Genomic DNA, 16,998 nt, shown 5'->3' on the forward strand with positions numbered 1-16,998 from the left:
TAGATTGAAGAAGTGGAAAAAAAAAAAGAATAATAATAAGAATTAAAAAAAAGAAGAATAATCAATGTGAATTTCTTTTCTGTTGCTTTCACAGGAATTTTTGTTTAATAATCTTCAAATTTAAGGAAACATAAAAACAAATTTAAGATAGAGGAGGAAAAACATATTTTTCAGCCGAAAAGATAAAAGAGAAAAAGCCACTCAACAACAATCCACCCATTCATCCCATCATCCCCTTCCCACTTTCACGCCACGTAGATCATTCGTCCCCCGCTTCACCCTTATTTGCCTGCTTCCTAGAGGCAAAAACAGTAAAAGGGAATGGAGTAGCAAGAGAGGAGAAATAATATAGAAGTAAGAACAATTTAAAAAAGAAAAACAAGAAAATCATTCATTGGAGCAAAACAAAAAGAGGGAGAAGAGCATGGTATCATTTGCGGGGTTCAAAATAACTTTCAAAAGAGATATGAGTTTAGACCTCCCGTAAAAACCATAAGAGCATCGACCGTTAAGGCAAAGGCACACAAACCACGTACGAAATAGCTCAGAGGGAGATAATTGCTGCATGTAAGATACGACAGTTAAATGAATGGCCTAGAGAGATAAAGTAAAATAAAAGTTGGGAATCAAACAACAAACGAGGGATAAACGCCGCCGACTACTCCTTTTAGCAAAACCGACATGATATCTTTACCTCATCCCTCCCATCCGGCTGACCTTCTTAGCTGTAGACTTTGCTTTTCTGACTGACTTTCAATGTGGTATCATATAAACGATTGCAAACTTGGTCAAAGGGGTATATTGCTGACAACTGATTTTCCGATAATAAGATCCGTGCTTTAACGAGGTGGCCCAATAGGAGCCGGGTATCCAGAAGTAGAATTGGAAGTACTAGGACGGCCGCTATCAAAAGATGCGCGGAGATCGTGCCGCGGAGTCATGTCTCCAGGGGCGGTACCGAAGGGAAATGCACTATCAAATCGAGATGGCCACGCGTTGCTGGCGTTGAAAACATCTTCTTCCGGAAGATTCACGCCAGAGTCATTCCACGGGTTGCGATATCCGCTATCACGGGATTCCATGGAAACAAGCGATGCCTTTGAGGCATTGCTGGATGCGTGCTTAAAGAAAGAGCCGGGGGAGCCAGAGTGGTTTTTGCGACCGATAAACGATGAAAACGAAGAGATGCTGCCGGGCTTGCGGAGACGCTCAAATATCGAACCTCGGTCACTGGCGTCATCCGAGAAATTAGGGCGTGTGGGAGAATCGGTTACGAGAGGAGCGGGGGCGTGCTGCAAAAGCTTGGAGTCGAAGAACGGCAAGGACTCTTCAAACGAGTCTGACTTTGGTCGAGGAATAGATCCCTTGACGGTGGTCGCATCAAGCCCATGCGAGACAAGCCTCGAGACAAGAAAATCGATAGCGTCCTTCAATCCACCAGCGTTGTTCCGTGTATAACCAAGAACAAGCCTGTCCTCGGGAGGTGGTGAGTTGGCTTCGGAAGAAGGCTGCTCTCCAGTCGCTTCAACAGTAACGTCAACTTCATACTGCTCTTTAAGCTTCTTTCGAACTTCAGTCGCAAACTCTGTAGTCTTAAAGAATTCCCGAAGCTCTTCGGAACCCTGGAACGAGATCTCGTGCGTTTCCGGTACCATTCCCTAAAAGCGGTCAGCTATATAATTCAAATACAAATCGAAACTCATCAAGGTCATACCAAAAAGGCATCAACGGCCTGTGGGACTTGGTATTCTGGGCCTGAGATGGTGACAAAGTCACTCGCCGTTTCAGTGCTAGGAAAGTCGATCTTGCAGTTCCATTTCTTCTCCAGCTCATCGATCTCCTTCATTCGAGCGATGAGTTCCCGGTGATAGAGACGATTCACAAGGACAGTTTCGGAGACGAATTCTGCATCCTAAGGATGTCTGTTAGCCCAGCGACATGTGTAGGATCAATCGATGATCACATACAACTTTCTCTACCATATCCATAATTTCCTGCTTCACAAGCTCCAAGTTCTGAGCATTACGAGCGGGTGTGCGACAGATCACGTTTTCGACTCTGATGTCATCGTCATCTTTGTTGACACCACCTCGATCCATGGCATTGGAAAACTTGACAAACACGGAGTATTTTTTCATGATGCGCTGGATGTGCTGGCCACCAATACCGATAATACGTTTGTGATACTGATCGGGCACGTGGAAGGATATCGATGCTGGCATTTCTTGTTCGACCAAGTCAAGTCCGTTGCGTGCTGCCTCATACTGGCTGGCACACACATCGATATAGAAGTTGTATTCGTTGAATCCATCAAAGATAATTTGAACGTTGCCTTGAGAAACATTAGCACAAGCTTTGAGCATATTAATAGAATGGAGTTGCTCACTTTGGCCCATAATCTTGTTAATTTTCCCGTTCTTCTTGCCGCTGACAAACTCTTTATGTTCGTTGGCAAGCTCGATTTTCACTCGCATCTGGTGTGGGGAACGTTTGACAAATGGAATATGGTGGATAACCATCATAGCCGCCTTGACAGCATCATCGGAACCGTGGATGGTGAAAGTCAACTTATCAAAGCTGACATCGGCACCTGAATTGGCACAAATATCGGATAACATGGTTCGGATATCCGACGGGGACGGAACTCGCATCTGAGGCGCATTATCTGGAAGGATAATCCACCACGTTGCGCCGTAGAACTGGCCGGCCTGCATCGAGTTAGGACGGAGTGGGAAAAAAAAAAAAATAAAAATAAAACAATTAGGACAGTGCGCTTACCAGAGCCATCAGCTCTCGAATGGTGCGTTCTACCTGCAGGATTTCTGTTCCCTGGACGCGGATAGTGTTGTGTTGACTGCCAAGCTGAGGGAAGAGGACATAGCATCCATTTGCCTCCATGACCTTGCGAACCTTGTCCAGGCGATCAAGCAAAATACTATCAATTTTAGTTGGAGTGACAGACACATCCTTGACATAGACCTTGACGCCCCGAACCAACTCATGTAACTTTTGTTTTGCTTTGCCGATTTGTTCTTGGCTAGTGCCTGTGATGTAGAGTTCATCATCAGCACGTCTATAAGCACCAGGCGGCGTGTATCCATAAACGTTCGGGAATGAGGGTGGGAAGTAGATAGCAGTGTCTGTAGCAGCTTCAATAAGTTTGATGTTTCGGCGTGTGCGGCCGCAGACCAGGGTATGCATCGTCAGCTCAAGCTTCATAACATCAACTTGTCGTTTAAGCTTTAATTTGTTAGCCGAGCTTGAGCACAATATCTAAATGGAAATCAACTCACAATTTGATCAATCATGATCAAAACTCTAGTCTTCGCATGCTCCACACTCTCAACATCACCATATATCGCGATCCTAAAGCGGTTATCAATCCCATTCTCGGTCGAATATCCATATGAAGATACAATAGCGCTGTCAGCGTCGACGATCTTTGGACTAAGCAAGAATATGTCCACACCAGTGTAGCTTGCTAGCGTGTTAAGGTGATTCAAAACATTCTGCTTGATCGCGTTGGAATTTGAATCCATGACAAGGTTCACATCAATATCAACTGTGGCGCACCGCTATATATGTAGTTAGCAAAGTTTCCCCGGGGGGAGGAAGAAAATTAAAAAAATCGCGAAAAAAAAAAAAAAAAGGTAATAAAGGAAAAAGGCCAGAAAGTCATCCATGCACAACATACCAGAGCAAAGGGCGTCTCTTTAAAAATTTTCGCCCTCATTTGGTAGACGAGATCAGTCTCACCAGAGATGCAGACATTGGTGACAAGGCCCTGTGGCCTTAGCTGGAGCGAGGCGAGGGCCTTGGGTTCTGATGATGTGACAGTGGCCTCAATGCGACCTGAACTGTTCTCGCTGATCTGTCGACACAGTTTTCTCAGGGAATCGATGTGGTTTGCGTGAACCGGAAGTTTATGGGTTGGGGTGCCCTCCGGCGTTCCGGCCGGGTAGGTCCACCGCTGAAGAGCACCGGGTGTCGAGTGCAGGACGTCGTCCGGGTCCGGACCAGAGAGATTCGAGGAGAACGGGACGTTGAAGGAGAGGTTTATCATGGCATCATTTTTCGGGGGAGAGGGTATGGCAGGCGGAACGGGCCTTCGGAAGGGATGGGAACCGGCGAGGTCATGCTGAGGACGGGACATGCCAAAGGCAGGGGTCATCCGCTCCCATCCATGGCGTGCCTGGCCTGTGAAATTGGAGATCTTATGCATGGTGCCAGTTTGGAGCGTGGGATCCCGCTCCTCAGCGGCACTCTGGGAGGGTGGAAGAGGCGGTGGACGGGGGGAGTTCCAAGGGTGGGATTTCGCAGAGGGCGGACGGGGGAGAAGAGGAAAGGGCGACGACAGACCCGCGACGACCACGTCGAGGGAGAGATGGAGAGGAGTAAGAGGCGAGACGAAGGGAGAGGAAGACGGAGAGGGCGTGGGCGTGGGCGTGGAGCGCTGGGAACCGGCAATTAAGCACCCGTCGCAGTGCAGGTGCTGGAGGGTGTTGTGTGGAGGGAACTTCGAAGCAAGGCCTGGGCTGGGCTGAGGCTTTTAGCGGCCTTTTTCAGTTACATGAGCCTCTGAATCCGCGCTAGACCCGATCGGGACTAACCACCTGTGCCTTTTCCTGATCGGGACGTGCACGGGCCGCCGCTGGGCGAACTTCACGGACGACGCGACGGCCGGAGCAAGCCCTGAGCTGCCTCTCGCGACACTCCCGGTGCAGTTGGGCCGTCGGGCTGCAGGCCGGGAGCTGTCTGCTGCCGGCAGAAGGTGGCCCTGTCTGCCGGCCCTGCGATGCTGTCCTACACCCCGTTTTCCAGAATGCAAGGAGGTTGATTTTCCGCCGGGGCCAGTATATGACGTTATCCATCCCTTGCCTGGGCGAACACGGAGACCACGGCGGTGAATCAAGCTCGGGGCGCCGGACGAACTGGAAAACTTGCCAGCAGGGCACACACTCTCTCTCGGGTTCAAAACAAAAACCACTGATCGAACCGCCCGGTGTTTTCGAGGGAGCACCCGGCCCACTTTGCTGCTGCTTGCTCCCAAAACGGAACCAGCATGTCTTTCCCTTTTCTTCCTGGACAAGCTGTTCTTCATTTCTTAAAAGCTGCAATTCCTAACTTGATCCCGGTCTAGGTAGGCCGCGCCCCCCCTCCAATTATTCCTCACCAGCGAACAAATAATTTTGGCTAGCAGGCCCAGAGCCCTGATTTTCCGGCTAGGGATGTATGCTTCATATGAGATTCAAACTAACACAAGCCCTCCCTCGGCTCCAATCCTCCCAGGTGAGCTCCACCCCACCTCGCGGACCATGGCGGAACGAAATGTGATGCCTAGGTGTGCCATGTGAAAATTCCCCCTAATAGAGTCTCCTCAAAACTCTCAAGGGCAACGCAACGTAGATGGGATACCACCAACACTCCCTAGCACGTCATCTCACTTCCCTTGCGGGTGCTCCTAGGGCCCCTTTCCCGGTTCTCTCGCACACAGCTTCCGAGACTTGGCCCAGCTGATGAAGACCCTTTTTCGAGATTTCCGAATCCGAAGCAGGAGGACCCTACTTTAGGTTATTTCGGTCCGTCTCCACTGTATCCTAGTGTGGAACCAAATTTAGAACTGTAATAGCATTCAGTACGTAGTAGACGAATGCATTTAATAATGTATCCCACGCCCAGCTTCCTTCTTGGAAGACGGATGCGCAAAGCAGATCATCACAGGAATTGACATTATATAATCTTCCTCAAACCCGGCGAATGCCCTACAGCGATGTGCATGGTAATTGCAATTGGCTTCACTTAGTGTCAATGAACTTTAACATTGACCCGTGTATTATATTCAGCGCCAAAACAAAAGCTATGTTTCCAGTGTTCTAAATACAGAGTACTCAAACAGCTTTCTGGTCAAACAGACGCAGAAGACAAATATACATGTCAAAGTAACCACTGTAGCTTTCCCCCCAGTCACGCAGACACAAACACAAAAAGGGGTTGGCTAGGTCAACAAGGCGCCAAGAAGGTACTAGAAGCGTCATAGAACCATACATCAAAACTAACCCATCAAAAGGAGAAACAAGGAAATATCGTGAACAGTGATTGTTGTCACTAAGAGCCATGGTCATACCCAGGATTAATATCTTCGAGAAACTCTCCTAATCACCCCCTGACCACCTTCAAGATCCAGTTTCGCAGTGTCCTCGTCATCATAGTAACGCTCCTCTCTCGCTTGCCTGGCAGCAGGGTAACTAACGTGATCCACAGGAGCGTACTCTCGGGATTGACGAGGCTCATCATCAATGTACACGCTCACCTCGCGTCGAACAGGCCTGACGCTCGGCATACGCATCGGCGGTTCTACGGGGTCTTCATAGCGGCTTGGAGGTGGTCGTACGCTTGACATTCTCACCAGTTCCTCCCTCGGATACGCCGGTTCCTCGACATATGTTGGATGACGACGTGGATAGTCAATAACTTGCACACTTGCGCCGCGAGGCACTCGAGCTCTGTCGTCTATTTCTCGATCGTAGACGCCATGTTCGCTCGGTGCCACTCGCGTATATTCAGGGACCCGTCGATAGGTGACTGGCGGAGGCATGTCGTGAGCATATCTGTGATCCGGATATGTGTTCCCGACAACTGACATCGCTCGAACGGGTGCAGTGCGAATGGGTGGCCCTTCATCATATGCCTCAGCCTGCGCCAACCGGGTAGATGGAGGGTGCATTCTGGACGAAGGCGCCAGAGACTCGTAGTATCTATTTCCCTCAGCATCTATAACAATTCTGCGTTGTGGAGGAGGCCCCATAGAACGGGGTTCGGGATGGGTTTCGATATATTCTTCGCGTAGTCTTGGAGAGGCGGGACGGACACTTGCACTGTATGGCTTCGGATATGATGGAGCGAGCTCATCATAGTACCTTGGTTTCTGAACCTGCACCGGTCGATCTGTCACAGCATAGGAGGCCGCTCGCACATAACGTGGCGTAGTCTCGGGGATGGGCTCGGGATAATCCTGAACATATTCTGATTGGCGTGCATGTTGCATGGTTGCAACCCGACGAAGATCGCGGTCTTCTCTTAAAGGCCTCTTGTAAGTTAATCTCGAGGACGAACGCGTGATATTCACGTCAGTAGAACCATCCATCTCGTACCCTCTGGCGTGCCTTTCATCATAATAGCTAGGGCGGCCACCACTTTCACGTCGGTCGCCAACAGGGGTATACCGGGGAGAATCAATCTCAACATATGTACTACCACTTTGGGGCGCGTGGGATCGCAGGTATGACGCCGGCGGCACCTCAATAAATGGAGGTGGCGACACGGGCTCTGGTTTAATGTGAGGAATATCTGGCGACACCGCCGGTCTTCTCTCCTCCATAGAGCGCGCACTATCTTTGAATTCCTGTTCACGTCGACGCTTACGATGAACTATTGGTTGCACTGGTGCTTCAGGGCTGCCACGTTCTGAAGCCTGGGCAGCCAGTCTTCTCTCCGCCTTCCTTTGACGGCGATTCTGCCGCTGGGTCCCTGGTACTTTTGACACTGCAAGCGGTGACACCCTTGATGGTTGCGGGGCGGCAGGGGATGTAATATGGTTTCTGACTACTCTCACATCCTGCACTAGGTATTGATGCCGTTGGGAGTCCTGCTGAGGTTGGGTGGGCACACGATGAGCGTGTCCCCCATTGGCCCGTTCTGAGATAGGTGGATGAGCACCACCTTCCCTTTGGGTGTCCACAGTAGTAGGGCCAGGCGGCGAATATTCCGGTTCTTCAAATGGCTCTGGCTCTTCACGGCCCTGTTGTCTCTCTGGTGGCATACCAGGTTGGACGGGCGTGTTATCGGTGCTCCTTGGAGGTATGTTTTTTTCAGCCAGTCCCGACGGAGGATGTGATTCCAAATTCACTAAGTTCCGATTCCCATTATCCAAATATCGAGGTCCACCATTATGACGAGCTACATGAGTATCAGGAACCGCGTCGTCAATGAGCACCGGCTGGGGTTGTCGTTCGGTGATAGGCGATGCCACTACTGGCTCGTTCTGCGGAGAATCAGGGGCTCTACTCGAATAGAAAGAATTCTCATCAAAGGAATCACTGGCTGCAATGTTCCCATTAGCCCCTTCTGTATCAATCTCTGAAACTGGCTTAACAAGTTCCAATGCTTTTGCAAAAACCACTGCAACATCGAAATCAGGATTTAGTTCTTGTGGTGAAGGTTTTGTTTTAGCATCTATCCTCCTCTGCTCCACCTGGTCACGCAGAGCACGTTCAATCCTCTGCCGCTGTAATTGCATCTCGGCTCTGATGAGATCATCAGATTTAGTTAAGAAAATAGGGTCAATTTCTGAAGCTGGTTTCGTAGCAGAAGTAGTAGACAAATGACTAAAAGCACCATTGCCAGCTATCGTTGTCCCTACCGCTGAAGATTCATTCGCTGGAGGAGATCTCTGTACACTGCTCGGCAGCTGGCTTTCCTTTTGCTGCGCGGCCGTCGCCGTCTCTGCTGGGCCGGAGGGAGTAGTAGGTATTGAGGGGCTTTGAACTGATCGAGGAGTGAAGTTGCGGATGACATGCTGAGGAACCTTTAATCGCGGGTGATTTCCAGAGAATATCTGGTCCCGAATATTCAAGATTTTCTCGTACTCAAGGATCTCTTTGGAGCCCGACAATGGGCTGCCGTGGCCCTGCTCGGGCTTCCGGGCCAACTCTGACGCGATCATTGGTGGCTAATCAGCTGTGTAGGTTAACAATTCTCACAGGCAATTAAAACAGTGCATCACCCTATCTCTCGCTCGCAAGAAATGGGTAGCTGGGTGTTCTTTTTGTCTCGGGGACCTTTTGAGAAAATCGATGTTGTGTCCCCAGCCCAAGATGTGAAGAAAGTCGTTTTGCGTGTGCAGCCAACATGATTACATGCACTAAACCAGATTGGCCTTAGTGTAAACGTCAGAGCCCCCTGAAAGATTAGACTCAAGTGCTAAAGGCCACTGCACCTCTTGTTAAACACACTGCATGTTAAGCTGTTCTGGGTGGTTATGGTCTTGTAATGGCCATGAAAGCCTCTGCGCAAGACAGCAGACAGGATGCGTAAGCGTAATGCCAAGCCACGCTCCATGAAACATAGCGGCTGTGGACTTACTGATAGATATAGTGGAGCATTTGTACCAGGACAGCAGAAGGCATCAACTGGAACTTGAACGGGACTGAATAGACAAGAAAAGCCAGAATACCAGAAATGCCTCTTCCCCCGAATCAGTTGCTTATCCTCCATCTTCTGCATTTCCACACGTCGAACACAAGGGCAATTTCTTCGAGGGATCTCTCTTACCGTCTCTGTGTATAGCATGGACCAACAGCGGGGTAGCGAAGATACCCGCCCTGTCTTTTTCTTTGATATTGACAACTGTGTATGTGTGCACACATTAAACCAGGAGCAATGCTGGGCTACTTTTTGTTTGGCATAGGCAATTATGATGACAGCAAGTGATTGTTCTAAGGCTGACTGGAGAGTTGATTGGAATAGCTATATTCCCGTGGTAAGCCTTTAGCGGGGTTCTTCCTCTTTGATGGTTCATGTAGCTAACAATTTTCTTAATCACTAGACAGTAAAATCCATGATCTAATGCAAGAGCTCATCGGTCTGTAATCCGAGATTTCTAGCTGTGGAAGACAAGCTTCTGACCGGCCAATATCCAGATCAATTCTTTGCCAAACACCTATCACTCAGTATCGACGATGCGGTTATGCTTCATAATAAATACTACAAGGAATATGGCCTTGCGATAGAAGGGTTAACGCGGAATCATAAAATTGACCCATTGGAATTTAATAGCGGAGTGGATGATGCTCTCCCGCTTGATTCTATTTTGAAATTTGACCCGGCGCTGCGTCGATTTCTTGAAGATTTTGACACCTCGAAGGTCAAATTGTGGCTATTTACCAACGCCTATATCAATCATGGCAGAAGGGTAGTTAAACTTTTAGGAGTGGATGACCTTTTTGAGGGGATCACATATTGTGATTATGCTCAACAACCACTCATTTGCAAACCACATGCAAAAATGTTCGAGAAAGCGGAAAGGGAGGCGCATGCGCCAGGTATTGACCAGTGCTTCTTTGTTGGTGAGGATTGCAACCCCAAAATCTATGCTTTTTTTTTTTTTTTTTTTTTTTTTTTTTTTTTTTAATTTTCTGCAGGCTCCTTCCAATCCACTCTGTATTCAGTCATTAATCAGCTTCTTGCAGATGATTCACAATTGAATTGTCGACATGCCCAGGCTCGCGGCTGGATTACCGTTCATTTCGTGGAGCCAGGCCTCCCGGTCCCACCAATACCGGCATCGAAATTCATGATCAGAAATCTCGAAGAGTTACGGGAACTGTTTCCGCAATTTTTCAAACCAAAGATCGGTGAGAATATAAAGGCATTATAAGTCTTATGTGCACTGGGCAGTTAAGTGTCATATCGAAGGGATCGGCTCGTTAGACATCAATCAAGAGAACCACATTATTATACACTTTTCCACACCAATCTCAATCCAGTACCAGTATTCCAAAAGGGTCAACGCTCCCCAAAACAAGAAAGAAGCAAGCGGCGCTGCTTAATCATGTCGTCTTAGGGTTCAAAAACGCTAGCGGTTTAGGGTTGCCAAATACATCTGACGGGGCAAAATGCCAAGTACCGGCATGCCGCCACTGAAATACCCATTTCGTTAAATATGGTACAAAGGCCGGAAACGGTGGGTAGCCACCTTCTTTCTCATCTATGGCGAACGTATTGTCCGAGCAGACAAGAATCATTACTCCGGTTCTGCGAGAAGAGGTCAATAAATGAAGCGTGATCGGGGTAATGCACAATAGATGACAAACAATGGAGCCATGTTACCTAGACTTAATCGTACTAGACGCCCCCTTTTTTGCTACCAAATCCCACGCTTTCGCCATTGCTTTCGAGTCATATTCTGCTAGATCAAGAAAGGTGGAAATTTCCCCATGGAAGTGTTTCTCTAAGACGGGCCCCAGTATATCCAAGATAGCTTTCAGAGCCTCTCCGTCGTATGTGCTCGCATCGGTGCTAAAGGAGAATTCACGGAGCTTCTCAAGGCCTCCTTCGAAATCTTTATGTTCCCGAATGTTTTTATCCATGAGGCCCTTGACTCCCGTGAACTTCTCGATTTCCGGAAACAAACATGTCTCTTCAAGGTGGTGATGGTGTGAAGTCATTTCATACAGGACCTGATTGAAGACTAAGAAGTCGCTAGCCTCCTTGGTGTTCCGCTTCACGCCGAGACACTGATTATAGGATGCATTGAAAGATCTGAGAAGGATGTTATGTATAGCAGCCATCTTCTGAGCCCCTTCCACTGCGGCATGATCTAGAGGGATATCCGGTCGACCTTTGATTCCGGTTTCAGATATCAAAGAGAGCGGAGTATCTGCCCAAGGGTTCGACATCTTCGAGCGAAAGGTGAGCCACTGAGATAAAATAAAAATGGAACAAAATCGAAGTCAAGTCGATGCCTGAAGCATCCCGGCGGAAGAGAAGGGCATGTCGGTCCTATTTATCATCTCGGCTGCCGGGATTTGGATTTTTGGGAAATATACTCTGTTCTCCGTACTGCGTGAATGCTTTCTTTTGTTGCAACAACGGCCAATGGGACGATGCAAGGGTCCTGATGTGCGCTGGACCTCCGCACAATACGGATACATAAGTGCACTGTAAGGCTGAAGCTTTTCGGCAACGCGACACGTCGGGCTATCCGAATTGGGCTCCGCTCAACTCGAAGCCAAGCGAACGGAATGGGAAAAAATCGCACAGGTGGCTCCAACCAGTTCGCCGACATCCGTGTTGCGCTTCTCTCGAGCTTGAATACGAGCCTGGATGCCGCTCCACGAGTCACTTTGTTGTCACTTGCCGCGTTGTCAATGGTCATCCACGATCCGGCCCATGGGCTGAAGCGAGACGGCTCAAGCACGACTGGAGATTTCGCTCGAAACCACGAGCATCTGGTGCTAAACGTCTCGGCATTTTGGCACCCCGCCTGTAATTATGTATTAGCCGCAGCATCACAGGCTGCCTATATCCCATTTCTAGCCATCCTAGGGATGAGGGCCCCCAGGAATGGGACCTTTTTTTTTTTTTTTTTTTTTTTTTTTGGGAGAGGAGGGAGGGGTGAGTTAGGGGTAGCTGGGTTGCGGAGGTAGCCCCTTGGTTGTCGAATGTTGGTGGCTTGCTCCGGACAAGGCAATGTGTCACGTACATAGTGTTACAATAAAAGCAGCGGGGCCTTTTCGTGAGTGCTTAATCAACGAAGCAAAAGCGGCATGTCAGTTATCGGAATTGGAACCTTCCCGGTCGCTAATGGCGCTTTGCCAGATTGGGCTTAGGGGGTGCCTGAGGTACTTCCAATGTTATCGTGCATGAAACAAGCAACGCTGGGAGGTAGGTCGATAAAACCGACGCGTTAGCCGTGTGGTTCTTTGGCACCGAGGGATGCAACAATGGCGGGCCAGGTTGTTGGTCAAGTTATCAGCCTGCCTGACCGTCGACGCGCCATAATTCGCTTTATCGGAGCAACGCATTTCGCCCCTGGAGAGTGGATTGGAATTGAGCTGGAAGAGCCGACAGGGAAGAACGATGGAGCTGTTCAGGGAGAACGCTACTTTGACTGCGAGCAGAACTATGGCATGTTCATTCGTCCCACTGCTGTTACTGCGGTTCTCGAGCAGCCGAGAAAAGAGGATGCGAAACCACCGCCAAAACATTTGTCGCAGGATATCAGGGGCAGGGCCCCCAGCACTACGGCAGGAAGTAAGACTGGAACCAGGAGGCAAAGCGTGCTATCTACGACTGCGGTGAAACGGCAGGGCTCAAATACTAGCAGTCCATCACCGGTTTCTAAACTCGCAGCGCAAAGTCGTTCACTGCGGGTAAACTATTCCATCCTTGCATGATCAATGGCGGCAACTAATTGATTTCTACTTAGTCACCTACGAAATCCCCGACAAATCAATTGTCGGAAAAGTCCGCTCTTCTATCTCGAACGACTCCCTCTATCTCAAAGCCACCTCTTTCAACCCCGAAAAACAGACCAGGTTTACCGAACCGAGCATCAATGCCGCCCCCAGCTACAACTACACCTGCCGCCAAAGCACCTCGACAATCACCATTGGCCACTCCTAACAGGTTGTCTAAGCCAGGACTTCAACCACGCTCGAGTGCCATCTCCCCGGCAAAGCGGATGTCCCTGAGACAAACAGCAGCAAAATCAGCGAGTCCACAGAGTACGGGAAGCCCGTCAAGCGAAACGAACGAGGGTTCTGTGAGGATAGACTCTTCGTTTCTCGATTCAAGCCATGACGCTTCTCAATCCCCAGGCGCTTCCCGTTTGTCACTCTCTCCTGCGGCACATCGTCGGTCCCTTTCCAACAGTAGTTCAGTTGCTAAGGAGCTTGAGGATTTGAAAGCTAAGCTACGCGTTATGGAGAAGAAGCGCGCAGAAGATCGAGAGAAAATGCAACTGCTTGAGACGATACAGGCCGAGAAGGAGAAATACGAAGGAATTATTCAGAAACTACAAGCTAAGTACCAGCCTCAGCAGCAGGAAATCGCACATCTCCGCAGACAGCTAAAAGAGGCTGAGTCAAGGGTCGAAGAAATTGAGAGGCTCCAGGCTGAACATGATTCGATTCTAGAGATGGCTGCCCTAGACCGAGAGATGGCCGAAGAAGTCGCGGAAGCCATTAAGGCTGAATATGAGGCCCTTAAGATGAGGACTGAAGAGTTAGAGCTGGAAGTGGAGGTTCTGAGAGAGGAGAATCAAGAATTAGGCCAAGTGACAAGTCCGGAAGAAAGGTCGAGCCAAGGATGGTTACAGATGGAAAGGACCAACGAGAGGTTACGTGAGGCTCTGATACGGCTCCGTGATATGACTCAGCAGCAAGAGGCAGACCTGAAAAGTCAGATAAAGGAGCTCGAAGAGGATCTAGAGGGCTACGCTGCCCTCAAGGCCAGATATGAGAGCACAAAAGAGCAGTTGACGGTAACAGAGGCTAACATGGAAGAGCTGAAGCAGCAAGTAGAGGCTTTGGGCGCCGAAGAAATGATTGAAGAACTCTCCGAAAAGAATATGCAATACCAAGAGCAAATCAGCGAGTTGAAGGCTGCGATAGAGGACCTGGAGAATCTGAAGGAGCTAAGCGATGAGCTTGAAATCACTCACGTGGAAACTGAGAAGCAGCTACAGGATGAACTTGACTATCGCGACAGCATTTATCACGAGCAAAACCGAAAAATCGCCCATCAAGACGAGGTCATCGAAGATCTAGAGTATACCTTGTCAAAGTTCAGAGAACTAGTGACCAATCTCCAAAGCGACCTAGAAGATATGCGCGTTTCTCAACAAATCTCGGAGACGGAAGCGAACGACCTATCAGCCCGGTCTAGAGCCATGATTGACTTGAATCTCAAGCTTCAGGCTTCCGCGGCCAAAGCACAAGTAAAGACTATTGACTTGGAATTGGGTCGAATGGAAGCCGAAGAATCTGCACAACATTTAGCTATCATGAAGGAGTACTTGCCAGAATACTTTGACACCGAAAAGAACCCAATTCTAGCCCTTCTCCGCTTCAAAAGGGTCGGGTTCAAGTCTTCATTAATGGGCAATACTGTGCGCGAAAGAGTAGCGGAACTTTCCTCGCCTGTCGCGTTGGAACCCGATAGTTTCACAGCATATGATCTCCTCGAGAAACTCACATGGATATCGCTACTGTGTGAGAGATTTGTAAAATTTGTCCATGGCTGCTCAAGTGAAGAATTTGCGAAATTTGAAGGCGCCCTTTATGAGCTCGATCCTGTTGAGCGGATTTTGAACACTTCGATTGAGAATTTAAAAAGGAGCGAGTTGAATGAAAGGAAATGCGCAGAAGAGCTCCAGCGGTCCATCGCGCTCCTTTCGCATCTTGCGGAGACCCTCATTCCTCCGTCTACCGCAGCTTCCGCTGATGAGGTTTATATGCAATGCGTTTTGACACAAACTTATATGGAAAACACGGCTTCCTCGCTATCTCACTTGAAGCTGGTACTCCAGACCAGATTGCCTGAAAAAGAGGACGACGAGGAAGGACCATTTTTGCTTCAAAAAATAGATACACTAGCCGGACAGGCAAGAGGCTCTAAGGTCATTAGTGGGAAAATCACTCGCTCTTTTGACGAATTAAGATCAAGTTCGTTGTCCTTGTCAGAATTCTCTGCGGAAGTTTTTGAGAGGACGGAACAAGCTGCGAAGGAGATATCGGAAGTTGCAAGACAGCTAGGAGAAAATCTACTTCCACTTATTACTGAGGAGGGTCGTGCGGAGCCCATCACGTATGCTGAGATTGTCGGTTCGATGGCACAGACTGTTGCGTCTGTGTGCCAACCATCCGCGCCCCAATTTGACACCAGTGACGCACTTTCTTTCCTTGCAAACAAGATTCGTATGCTAGGGGGATACCTTGATGAAGCCAGCTCCGTCTCATCCGATCTTTCTCAGACTATTGAATTTGAGCGCCTGCCTGCTCCATGGATATCCCGCGCCAAAGAACTTAAATCCAATCAAACCGTGTCACCGGATACCGAGGAGGAGCTCCGTCGTCTTAGGAGTGAGCTCAATGAAGCATCCACGGCGTTGGGCCTCAAGGATAAAGTGTTTGAGGAGCAAACTATCAAGATCGAGCTTTTGGAATCTCGAATGCGTGAAGCTGGGAAGAAAGCGGCATTGGTGAAAGAAATGGAGTCCAAATTGGAAGCGTCTCACTCGAAGGAAGTGGAGTTACTGGACATTATGGATAGGCAATCGGGAGATATCCAAAACATTGCAAAGGAACGGGACGATTACCGGAACAAATGGGAGAAATTGAAGAGAGCATCTGGCTCTGATGGGAGTTCGGTCGGCCCAGACGGAACAATACCCGTGAACGCTGCAGCATCTCTATCCGTCATTCGAGAGAATGATGCACTTCGCGCGGAGGTTGCCAGTCTCCAAGCTGCAGTGCGGTTCCTGCGTGATGATAACCGCAGAGCACATCTCCTAGATCCATACTCTGTGCAGCGAGCGAACCATATACAGTCTTGGCTCGATACACCCTTGGTGCGCCCCAAAGTTACTCCTCATTCCGGATCGGGTGAGCGTTTGCCAACGTCAGAGAGTCAAGATGTGTTGAGCTACCTCGTCAAATTGACGAAAGAATCTAAGCTCGTCGATATAAAATCTAGTCTTCCGGCAGACGGTTCTAATCGTTTGGCGTGGAGACCCATTAAATCTACGGTGCGATACCATGCGATAAAGCAACGAGAACAGTATGAGCAGTGGAGTCAATGGAAGGATGAAATTGTACATCAAGAACGGGCTCGAGGACGGAAAGAATGGAAAAAATCAATTTTCTGTTTGGAAAAACACAGGGTTAATCAATCCTCTGTCGTGGATAGCGGTAACAGCTTCTTGTCCTCGAGGAATACGGGTGCCATGGACCGCGCATGGAAAATGCTTGGAATGCAGAAAGACGAAGTTCCCCAGCATGTGCCGGTTTATGGCTCGTCAGAGGGCGTTGCAATTGTTGATTCATAGATACCCATCGAGTTTACCGAGATTTGTATTTGTCACTTTGAAGCGATATACCCATGCGTAATTCTCCCCCTGGTTTGGCTTGCTGAGGTTTATGGGAGCCCGTTTTAGACTACCCTGGACCTTTTCTCACATGTTTGTTGGCATATGCACTCTGGGTTGATTCGTCAGCTATCTTGATAGATAACTTTTTCTGCCCTTAATACTGGCTGAAAATTCCGGATCTATAGGTCCCTATCTTGTGTTAGTAGCGTTATGTACGGGGCTCCTAGTGCTATTCGAATCTTGGATGGAGCATCCATAACCCGGAGTCTTCTACCTCTAATTCTTTTAGTCTCAGAAATGTGTCGGCCTCACAAGTATGGACACAGTCCGCATGGTAGATCGTTGAA

At 48.9% G+C, this 16,998-nt stretch overlaps 5 protein-coding genes across 6 annotated transcripts; 2 read left to right on the plus strand and 3 right to left on the minus strand.

Moving 5' to 3' along the window:
• Positions 1-97: 97 nt before the first annotated feature.
• Positions 98-4,871, minus strand: CIMG_13410 (KH domain-containing protein; the record flags this gene model as incomplete). The annotated part of the gene is made up of 8 exons (XM_004446084.1): positions 98-1,658; positions 1,715-1,912; positions 1,968-2,332; positions 2,387-2,708; positions 2,779-3,240; positions 3,294-3,575; positions 3,695-4,540; positions 4,611-4,871. 8 exons carry the CDS (start codon positions 4,869-4,871, stop codon positions 840-842), a joined length of 3,555 nt encoding a protein of 1,184 aa, XP_004446141.1. The 3' UTR covers positions 98-839.
• Positions 4,872-5,789: 918 nt separating this feature from the next.
• On the minus strand, positions 5,790-8,856 carry CIMG_05026 (uncharacterized protein). Its single transcript, XM_001245584.2, has 3 exons — positions 8,760-8,856; positions 8,420-8,709; positions 5,790-8,303 (listed from the first exon to the last, which is right to left on the minus strand). The coding sequence occupies exons 2-3, from the start codon at positions 8,572-8,574 to the stop codon at positions 6,131-6,133; spliced, it is 2,328 nt and encodes a 775-aa protein (XP_001245585.2). The 5' UTR covers positions 8,575-8,709; positions 8,760-8,856; the 3' UTR covers positions 5,790-6,130.
• Positions 8,857-9,200: 344 nt separating this feature from the next.
• CIMG_05027 lies at positions 9,201-10,560 on the plus strand. Of its 2 annotated transcripts, XM_004446085.1 has the most exons (5): positions 9,201-9,409; positions 9,526-9,538; positions 9,605-9,640; positions 9,699-10,124; positions 10,248-10,560. In XM_004446085.1, exons 1-5 carry the CDS (start codon positions 9,347-9,349, stop codon positions 10,433-10,435), a joined length of 726 nt encoding a protein of 241 aa, XP_004446142.1. In that variant the 5' UTR covers positions 9,201-9,346; the 3' UTR covers positions 10,436-10,560. The 2 variants fall into 2 exon arrangements, with proteins under 2 accessions (XP_004446142.1, XP_004446143.1); XM_004446086.1 differs by having other exon boundaries at positions 9,218-9,538.
• A 47-nt stretch (positions 10,561-10,607) lies between these two features.
• Positions 10,608-11,934, minus strand: CIMG_05028 (uncharacterized protein; the record flags this gene model as incomplete). The annotated part of the gene is made up of 2 exons (XM_001245586.2): positions 10,888-11,934; positions 10,608-10,812 (listed from the first exon to the last, which is right to left on the minus strand). Exons 1-2 carry the CDS (start codon positions 11,454-11,456, stop codon positions 10,608-10,610), a joined length of 774 nt encoding a protein of 257 aa, XP_001245587.2. The 5' UTR covers positions 11,457-11,934.
• A 569-nt stretch (positions 11,935-12,503) lies between these two features.
• Positions 12,504-16,890, plus strand: CIMG_05030 (dynactin; the record flags this gene model as incomplete). The annotated part of the gene is made up of 2 exons (XM_001245588.2): positions 12,504-12,932; positions 12,989-16,890. The coding sequence occupies 2 exons, from the start codon at positions 12,504-12,506 to the stop codon at positions 16,607-16,609; spliced, it is 4,050 nt and encodes a 1,349-aa protein (XP_001245589.1). The 3' UTR covers positions 16,610-16,890.
• Between the last annotated feature and the right edge of the window lie 108 nt (positions 16,891-16,998).

The sequence above is a fragment of the Coccidioides immitis genome, assembly GCF_000149335.2.
Source record: "Coccidioides immitis RS genomic scaffold supercont3.4, whole genome shotgun sequence".
Lineage (NCBI taxonomy): Eukaryota > Fungi > Ascomycota > Eurotiomycetes > Onygenales > Onygenaceae > Coccidioides > Coccidioides immitis.